General features: G+C 49.2%; 1 protein-coding gene across 4 annotated transcripts in view; it reads left to right on the forward strand.

Moving 5' to 3' along the window:
- The first annotated feature begins 3,044 nt into the window (after positions 1-3,044).
- g3bp2b (G3BP stress granule assembly factor 2b) overlaps positions 3,045-10,123 on the forward strand; it is a 22,976-nt gene continuing 15,897 nt past the window's right edge. For 2 of the 4 annotated variants that reach the window (XM_079589452.1, XM_079589454.1), the window contains exons 1-4: positions 3,109-3,292; positions 3,526-3,673; positions 3,754-3,835; positions 8,079-8,252. In XM_079589452.1, coding sequence (XP_079445578.1) covers positions 3,579-3,673; positions 3,754-3,835; positions 8,079-8,252 — 351 coding nt within the window. In that variant the 5' untranslated portion in view covers positions 3,109-3,292; positions 3,526-3,578. Of the gene's footprint in view, positions 3,293-3,525; positions 3,674-3,753; positions 3,836-8,078; positions 8,253-10,123 lie in introns of all 4 variants that reach the window. The other 2 variants (XM_079589453.1, XM_079589455.1) reach the window with 2 other exon arrangements.

Here is a 10,123-nt window from a genome sequence, read left to right on the forward strand (position 1 = left end):
AGAATGTTTTCTGTGATGTTTTCTGTGTATGTGTGTGTATATGTGTGTGTGTGTGTGCGTGTGGGTGCGTGCGCGTGTGTGTGTGTGCGTGCGTGCGCACGTGTGTGTGCTCTTGTTTGTGTGATTTATGAGGACACAAAACCCCTCACGACCCCGTGACCCCTCACAACCCTGTGACCCCTCACGACCCCATGACCCCGTATGACCCCTCACGACCCCGTGACCCCTCAAACTCCCACCACCACAACAGCCAGACGAGGAGACAACTGATGTTCTTCCTCTGTGTTTCTGTCGTGTTTTCCAGCACAAATATCTAAACATTCATCATTTACTGGATAAGAAGCAAAATGAATAAAGAAGAAATTAAGTTTTTATGTTTACTGAAAAACCCCACAGAATAATCATTATACCATTACAGGAAAATAACGTTATTGCTGATTATTGAGATTCTCACTCTGGAACTACAGTAGTCAACATTTGAAGTGGATCAAAACCGTTTATCAAAGTCATACATGTATTTTGAACAATAACCGTTCTTGTCTTAGGACAACTTTGATGAAGTTGTTTGATCCACTTCAAACGTTAAGTACTGTAGTTGGCCTGGGTCGTTCTAAACCCAGAGTAAACTAAATCCTGGGTTCTCTTGCTTCCCGTTTCACATTGCTCATCATTCCCTCAGATCACGGAACGAGCGCTGTGGTGGCAGTTGCCGAAGCTAGCGAAACGCAGTCCAATAGCGGCGTGCTACGAGATCAGATCAGAAGAGCCGTCCTGCCAGCACTCAGCAGATCTGTTTTCAAAGTCTGTGTAGGAAATCTGTTCTGGATACGCCTCTTGTTTGTAAACATTGTCAGGGTCTGAGTCGAGTTTGAAATTGGCGCCATCGTTTATATTTACACTAGAGGAGAACTCACGGTTATGGAGGGGCGGGACATTTCCAAAACACATGCTAGGCCAATCACAGCACACTGAGCCAGCTGACCAATCACAGCACACTGGGCCAGCTGACCAATCACAGCACACTGGGCCAGCTGACCAATCACAGCACACTGGGCCAGCTGACCAATCACAGCACACTGGGCCAGCTGACCAATCACAGCACACTGGGCCAGCTGACCAATCACAGCACACTGGGCCAGCTGACCAATCACAGCACACTGGGCCAGCTGACCAATCACAGCACACCGGGCCAGCTGACCAATCACAGCACACCGGGCCAGCTGACCAACCACAGCACACTGGGCCATCTGACCAACCACAGCACACTGGGCCAGCTGACCAATCACAGCACACTGGGCCAGCTGACCAACCACAGCACACTGGGCCAGCTGACCAACCACAGCACACTGGGCCAGCTGACCAATCACAGCACACCGGGCCAGCTGACCAACCACAGCACACTGGGCCATCTGACCAACCACAGCACACTGGGCCAGCTGACCAATCACAGCACACCGGGCCAGCTGACCAACCACAGCACACTGGGCCATCTGACCAATCACAGCACACTGGGCCAGCTGACCAATCACAACACACTGGGCCATCTGACCAATCACAGCACAGGCTTTGGCTCGCTTAGGGACATTTAATATCCAACAATCACAGCACACTGGGCCAACTGACCAATCACAACACAGTGGGCCATCTGACCAATCACAGCACACTGGGCCAGCTGACCAATCACAGCACACTGGGCCAGCTGACCAATCACAGCACACTGGGCCAGTTGACCAACCACAGCACACTGGGCCAGCTGACCAATCACAGCACAATGAGCCAGCTGACCAATCACAGCACACTGGGCCAGCTGACCAATCACAGCACAATGAGCCAGCTGACCAATCACAACACACTGGGCCATCTGACCAATCACAGCACAGGCTTTGGCTCGCTTAGGGACATTTAATATCCAACAATCACAGCACACTGGGCCAACTGACCAATCACAACACACTGGGCCATCTGACCAATCACAGCACACTGGGCCAGCTGACCAATCACAGCACACTGGGCCAGTTGACCAACCACAGCACACTGGGCCAGCTGACCAATCACAACACACTGGTTTTTCATCAAAAACAATGTGTTTGCCCAGACTGGGGAGAGAGGAGCTGTAATAATGTAAAATATGTGAAAAAATAATGTGTTTTTTTGGACAATCAAGCATGAAAGCATATTGGAATATGTATCCGGGCCGTATCCAGATGAGATGTGGACCAGCGCCTGAAGTGCAGGCTCACCGGCCCTGAGAAGGCCTCATGGACACGACAGCATCGGCACTGGTCCTCTACTCGTCTCCACACCGGCTTACTCTGAATGTTCTGATCCAATCTGACCTCTGACCTCTGACCTGTAGTGCTGCCGAATCATAACCACACACTGCTCGCTCGTGGCCAGAGGAGAACTGAGCCCGAGTCTGGGTTCTCCAAGGGTTCTGTCACTGGTGGAGTTCTGGTTCCTGCCGCTGGTGCCTTGGCTTTGGCTCGCTTAGGGACATTTAATATCCAACAATATTATTGATGTCTTACTCCAGGTGGACGATGTTTCTTCTAGAAACAAACTTTGTTGTATTATTTTCATGTTATCACTGAAGCTGCTTTGATACAATCTGTATTGTAAAGAGCGCTGTATAAAGGTGACTTGACTTGAACACCCCCCAAAAATTCAAGACTTCGTAAAAGATTCCCTTTAAATGCTATTCATTAGCCCCGTCTCTCCGATTTAATCAAAGAAACTTTCATACATGACCAAGTTGTTAAAGCATGATTCCCAAACTTAATTTTTCCTTATTTCTTCTATCATACCAATCATTTTAATCCAATTATATTCAGTAATTGCATGAGACGGTCTCCTCAACCTAACATTGTTCACACAATCCATTTGGATGCTTTCCTATTATTTTGAGTGTTATTTAGATGGGAACAAATCTTTATTCTGTAGGAAATAACCTCTTGTTTCCTAGCTATACCTGTAGCCTATGTTAGTATTACTTCATTCATTAAGCTGTAAAGAAATATTACAGTGTTCCACTAAACTTGCCATTCTTCTCAAAACGCTTCACGGTAGTGCCCGCGGCGGGAAGTCGCGTTCCTGTGCGTGCGCGCGTGCGAGAGGTGAGGTGAGGGCAGTGGACGCGCACGTCGGCGTCTGTGTGTGTGTTTCGCTTCGGCTGCTGTCGGAGGTTTGTCGCGGATAAAGAGGGCGTTGCGCGGTCGTCGCTCGCTCGAGTGTGTGCGGAGAGTGCGTGCGAGCGAGGCGTCAGCGCGGGTTCACGGAGTCTGACACATATTAGGTGAGTTTCAGAGCGCTAGCAAGAAGCTAAAGCAAGCTATTGTCTGTGTGTCGCGCGCACGTGCACGTACATCTACCTTCACATCACCTCATCAATTATCCATCTATAGATCTATATATCTATCCATGTCTATGAATGTCTTTTATTAGTCCGTTGTTCTGCCCACTGTCAGTCTCGTGTGAATAAAGTTCTCATGTTCTGCTTTGTTTCTCTATCTCGCGTGTGTGTTGTAGTGTGTGTGTTGTGTTGTAGTGTGTGTGTGTGTGTGTGTGAGAGAGCGAGAGAGATGGTGATGGAGAAGCCGAGCCCCCTTCTCGTAGGACGCGAGTTTGTGCGGCAGTACTACACACTCCTGAATAAAGCGCCGGATTACCTGCACAGGTGAGGGGTCAGAGGTCAGAGGTCAGAGGTCACAGCAGCTGAAGCCAGGCTGGTCGTCTGATGGTGTTTGTGTTGAGCAGGTTTTACGGCAGGAACTCCTCGTATGTTCACGGTGGGCTGGACGGCAGTGGGAAACCAGAGGAGGCCGTGTTCGGTCAGGCGGTGAGTCTTCATCATCTTCTTCATCATCTTTATCTTTATTATCTTCATCATCATTATCTTCATCATCATTATCTCCTTCATCGTCTTCATCTGTGAAGCTCTGAAACCTCTCCCAATCTTGTCATGGCCTAACCCTATATGATTAAAGTAAACACACTTTGCCAAATCGTGATGTCGGTTGCACACCAGTATTGATTGACAGGTGACATCACATGATCTGTGACGGGACGATCAGCTCCTTCATTAAAGGGATAGTTCATCCAAACATTAAAATTACCCTGTCCTTGACTCGCCCTCCACTCATGCTAGTGTGTGTGTGAACTCATGCTAGTGTGTGTGAACTCATGCTAGTGTGTGTGAACTCATGCTAGTGTGTGTGAACTCATGCTAGTGTGTGTGAACTCATGCTAGTGTGTGTGAACTCATGCTAGTGTGTGTGAACTCATGCTAGTGTGTGTGAACTCATGCTAGTGTGTGTGAACTCATGCTAGTGTGTGTGAACTCATGCTAGTGTGTGTGAACTCATGCTAGTGTGTGTGAACTCATGCTAGTGTGTGTGAACTCATGCTAGTGTGTGTGAACTCATGCTAGTGTGTGTGAACTCATGCTAGTGTGTGTGTGTGTGAACTCATGCTAGTGTGTGTGTGTGTGAACTCATGCTAGTGTGTGTGAACTCATGCTAGTGTGTGTGAACTCATGCTAGTGTGTGTGAACTCATGCTAGTGTGTGTGAACTCATGCTAGTGTGTGTGAACTCATGCTAGTGTGTGTGAACTCATGCTAGTGTGTGTGTGAACTCATGCTAGTGTGTGTGAACTCATGCTAGTGTGTGTGAACTCATGCTAGTGTGTGTGAACTCATGCTAGTGTGTGTGAACTCATGCTAGTGTGTGTGAACTCATGCTAGTGTGTGTGTGTGTGAACTCATGCTAGTGTGTGTGTGTGTGAACTCATGCTAGTGTGTGTGAACTCATGCTAGTGTGTGTGAACTCATGCTAGTGTGTGTGAACTCATGCTAGTGTGTGTGAACTCATGCTGGTGTGTGTGAACTCATGCTAGTGTGTGTGAACTCATGCTAGTGTGTGTGTGTGAACTCATGCTAGTGTGTGTGTGTGAACTCATGCTAGTGTGTGTGTGTGTGAACTCATGCTAGTGTGTGTGTGTGTGAACTCATGCTAGTGTGTGTGTGTGTGAACTCATGCTAGTGTGTGTGTGTGAACTCATGCTAGTGTGTGTGAACTCATGCTAGTGTGTGTGTGTGAACTCATGCTAGTGTGTGTGAACTCATGCTAGTGTGTGTGTGTGTGTGAACTCATGCTAGTGTGTGTGAACTCATGCTAGTGTGTGTGTGTGTGAACTCATGCTAGTGTGTGTGAACTCATGCTAGTGTGTGTGTGTGTGAACTCATGCTAGTGTGTGTGAACTCATGCTAGTGTGTGTGTGTGTGAACTCATGCTAGTGTGTGTGTGTGAACTCATGCTAGTGTGTGTGAACTCATGCTAGTGTGTGTGTGTGAACTCATGCTAGTGTGTGTGTGTGTGTGAACTCATGCTAGTGTGTGTGTGTGAACTCATGCTAGTGTGTGTGTGTGTGAACTCATGCTAGTGTGTGTGTGTGAACTCATGCTAGTGTGTGTGTGTGTGAACTCATGCTAGTGTGTGTGAACTCATGCTAGTGTGTGTGAACTCATGCTAGTGTGTGTGAACTCATGCTAGTGTGCGTGTGTGTGAACTCATGCTAGTGTGTGTGTGTGTGAACTCATGCTAGTGTGTGTGAACTCATGCTAGTGTGTGTGAACTCATGCTAGTGTGTGTGAACTCATGCTAGTGTGTGTGTGTGTGAACTCATGCTAGTGTGTGTGTGTGTGAACTCATGCTAGTGTGTGTGTGTGAACTCATGCTAGTGTGTGTGTGTGTGAACTCATGCTAGTGTGTGTGTGTGAACTCATGCTAGTGTGTGTGTGTGTGAACTCATGCTAGTGTGTGTGAACTCATGCTAGTGTGTGTGAACTCATGCTAGTGTGTGTGAACTCATGCTGGTGTGTGTGAACTCATGCTAGTGTGTGTGAACTCATGCTAGTGTGTGTGTGTGAACTCATGCTAGTGTGTGTGTGTGAACTCATGCTAGTGTGTGTGTGTGAACTCATGCTAGTGTGTGTGTGTGAACTCATGCTGGTGTGTGTGAACTCATGCTAGTGTGTGTGAACTCATGCTGGTGTGTGTGAACTCATGCTAGTGTGTGTGAACTCATGCTAGTGTGTGTGTGTGAACTCATGCTGGTGTGTGTGAACTCATGCTAGTGTGTGTGTGTGAACTCATGCTAGTGTGTGTGAACTCATGCTGGTGTGTGTGAACTCATGCTGGTGTGTGTGAACTCATGCTAGTGTGTGTGAACTCATGCTGGTGTGTGTGAACTCATGCTAGTGTGTGTGTGTGAACTCATGCTAGTGTGTGTGTGTGAACTCATGCTAGTGTGTGTGTGTGTGAACTCATGCTAGTGTGTGTGTGTGAACTCATGCTAGTGTGTGTGAACTCATGCTAGTGTGTGTGAACTCATGCTGGTGTGTGTGAACTCATGCTAGTGTGTGTGAACTCATGCTAGTGTGTGTGTGTGAACTCATGCTGGTGTGTGTGAACTCATGCTAGTGTGTGTGTGTGAACTCATGCTAGTGTGTGTGAACTCATGCTGGTGTGTGTGAACTCATGCTGGTGTGTGTGAACTCATGCTGGTGTGTGTGAACTCATGCTGGTGTGTGTGAACTCATGCTAGTGTGTGTGAACTCATGCTAGTGTGTGTGAACTCATGCTAGTGTGTGTGAACTCATGCTAGTGTGTGTGTGTGAACTCATGCTAGTGTGTGTGTGTGAACTCATGCTGGTGTGTGTGAACTCATGCTAGTGTGTGTGTGTGAACTCATGCTGGTGTGTGTGAACTCATGCTAGTGTGTGTGTGTGAACTCATGCTGGTGTGTGTGAACTCATGCTAGTGTGTGTGTGTGAACTCATGCTGGTGTGTGTGAACTCATGCTAGTGTGTGTATTCTTCTGTCAGACGAGCACAGGGTTATATTATAAACACCTGACGCTTACCAGCTTTATAACGAGTGAATGGCCGGTTCTGTTTAAAGTCTATAAAAGTGCATCTGTCCATCATCCACCATATTTAAAGAAATTCACTTTTCTAACTGTAGTTAGTGTGTAATGTTGTGTTTGATCATAAACAACATCTGCAAAGTTGCAACGCTCAAAGTTCAAAACAAAGGGAGATATTTGCTTCTAAAGAAATAGTTTTTAAGGACTACAACAAGCGTCTGGTAGGAACTACACGGCATTCCTCCCGTTAGTGACATCACCAACCCTAGAATTTACATAAACCCGCCCCCGGGACACGATTTATAGATTATCATGACAGAATATGCTAATCAATGACTGGAAGATAGTTAACTCAACATAATCTACATAAATTCACCAACTAACCATTCAGAAATGTCCTGTTCTTCTACATGTGTCTCTTCTTCTCGAGTCTCTCCATCATTCTGACTCCGGTTTGAACATAAAAGGCTAAAAGTTTTTGACATTTTCAGTGTGTGTGTGTGTGTGTGTGTGTGTGTGTGTGTGTGTGTGTGTGTGTGTGTGTGTGTGTGTGTGTGTGTGTGTGTGTGTGTGTGTGTTTGTGTTTGTGTTTGTGTGTGTGTTTGTGTGTGTGTGTGTGTGTGTGTGTGTGTGTGTGTGTGTGTGTGTGTGTGTGTGTGTGTGTGTGTGTGTGTGTGTGTGTGTGTGTGTGTGTGTGTGAGGTAAAAGGACACAAACTCTTGAAGCTCCGCCCCCTGTGCTGGGAGCAGCAGCTCATTTGCATTTAAAGGGACAGACACACAGCGGTGTTTTTGCTCACCCTCAAAAAGTGACACTTTAACATGCTATTTAAAGATATCTGTGGGGTACTTTGAGATAAAACTTCACACACACACTGCGGAGCCCCTAAAGGGACGTGCTGGTGGAAAAAATTTAGGATTGGAGATTTATTTTTTGGGAAATCTTTTGTTCCCTCACTAACCCTGAACTAACCCTGCATCACACAGCAAGGGACATCATAAAGCTTGGGAGCGTCAGGGTGATTATTAGTGTAACTCCGATTGTGTACGTCGGACAGAAGAATGTCATGTACACTCGGATTGCTAATGTTCTGTTTTGGGTAAACTATCCTTTTAATGTGTGCATCACTGATTGTGTGTGTGTGTGTGTGTGTAGGAGATCCATAAGAAGGTGATGTCGCTGCAGTTCAGCGAGTGCCACACTAAGATCCGTCATGTTGACGCTCACGCCACCCTGGGGGACGGAGTGGTGGTGCAGGTGATGGGAGAGCTGTCCAACAGTGGAAGACCCATGAGGAGGTTCATGCAGACCTTCGTCCTCGCTCCTGAGGTAGGTGTGTGTGTGTGTGTGTGTGTGTGTGTGTGTGCCAGTGCCAGTGTAAGACAGGGCTTTAAATGGGTCAGGTGGGGCCAATAGCCTCGGACCTGTAGCACCGAGCCCAGAACCACCCTGCGTTTCCATAAACCCAGAGTCTCGATCGCCCCCGGTGGCTGGTCCCAGTATAGCTCATAAACCCAGAGTCTCGATCGCCCCCGGTGGCTGGTCCCAGTATAGCTCATAAACCCAGAGTCTCGATGGCCCCCCCGGTGACTGGTCCCAGTATAGCTCATAAACCAAGAGTCTCGATGGCCCCCCCGGTGACTGGTCCCAGTATAGCTCATAAACCCAGAGTCTCGATCGCCCCCGGTGGCTGGTCCCAGTATAGCTCATAAACCCAGAGTCTCGATCGCCCCCGGTGGCTGGTCCCAGTATAGCTCATAAACCCAGAGTCTCGATCGCCCCCGGTGGCTGTTCCCAGTATAGCTCATAAACCCAGAGTCTCGATCGCCCCCGGTGGCTGTTCCCAGTATAGCTCATAAACCCAGAGTCTCGATCGCCCCTGGTGGCTGGTCCCAGTACAGCTCATAAACCCAGAGTCTCGATCGCCCCCCGGTGGCTGGTCCCAGTATAGCTCATAAACCCAGAGTCTCGATCGCCCCCCGGTGGCTGGTCCCAGTACAGCTCATAAACCCAGAGTCTCGATCGCCCCCCGGTGGCTGGTCCCAGTATAGCTCATAAACCCAGAGTCTCGATCGCCCCCCGGTGGCTGGTCCCAGTATAGCTCATAAACCCAGAGTCTCGATCGCCCCCCGGTGGCTGGTCCCAGTATAGCTCATAAACCCAGAGTCTCGATCGCCCCCCGGTGGCTGGTCCCAGTATAGCTCATAAACCCAGAGTCTCGATCGCCCCCCGGTGGCTGTTCCCAGTATAGCTCATAAACCCAGAGTCTCGATCGCCCCCCGGTGGCTGGTCCCAGTATAGCTCATAAACCCAGAGTCTCGATCACCCCCCGGTGGCTGGTCCCAGTATAGCTCATAAACCCAGAGTCTCGATCGCCCCCCGGTGGCTGGTCCCAGTATAGCTCATAAACCCAGAGTCTCGATCGCCCCCCGGTGGCTGGTCCCAGTATAGCTCATAAACCCAGAGTCTCGATCACCCCCCGGTGGCTGGTCCCAGTATAGCTCATAAACCCAGAGTCTCGATCGCCCCCGGTGGCTGTTCCCAGTATAGCTCATAAACCCAGAGTCTCGATCGCCCCCGGTGGCTGTTCCCAGTATAGCTCATAAACCCAGAGTCTCGATCGCCCCCGGTGGCTGGTCCCAGTATAGCTCATAAACCCAGAGTCTCGATGGCCCCCCCGGTGACTGGTCCCAGTATAGCTCATAAACCAAGAGTCTCGATGGCCCCCCCGGTGACTGGTCCCAGTATAGCTCATAAACCCAGAGTCTCGATCGCCCCCGGTGGCTGGTCCCAGTATAGCTCATAAACCCAGAGTCTCGATCGCCCCCGGTGGCTGGTCCCAGTATAGCTCATAAACCCAGAGTCTCGATCGCCCCCGGTGGCTGTTCCCAGTATAGCTCATAAACCCAGAGTCTCGATCGCCCCCGGTGGCTGTTCCCAGTATAGCTCATAAACCCAGAGTCTCGATCGCCCCCGGTGGCTGTTCCCAGTATAGCTCATAAACCCAGAGTCTCGATCGCCCCCGGTGGCTGTTCCCAGTATAGCTCATAAACCCAGAGTCTCGATCGCCCCCGGTGGCTGTTCCCAGTATAGCTCATAAACCCAGAGTCTCGATCGCCCCTGGTGGCTGGTCCCAGTACAGCTCATAAACCCAGAGTCTCGATCGCCCCCCGGTGGCTGGTCCCAGTATAGCTCATAAA

This window comes from Phoxinus phoxinus (genome assembly GCF_949152265.1).
Source record: "Phoxinus phoxinus genome assembly, chromosome: 18".
NCBI lineage: Eukaryota > Metazoa > Chordata > Actinopteri > Cypriniformes > Leuciscidae > Phoxinus > Phoxinus phoxinus.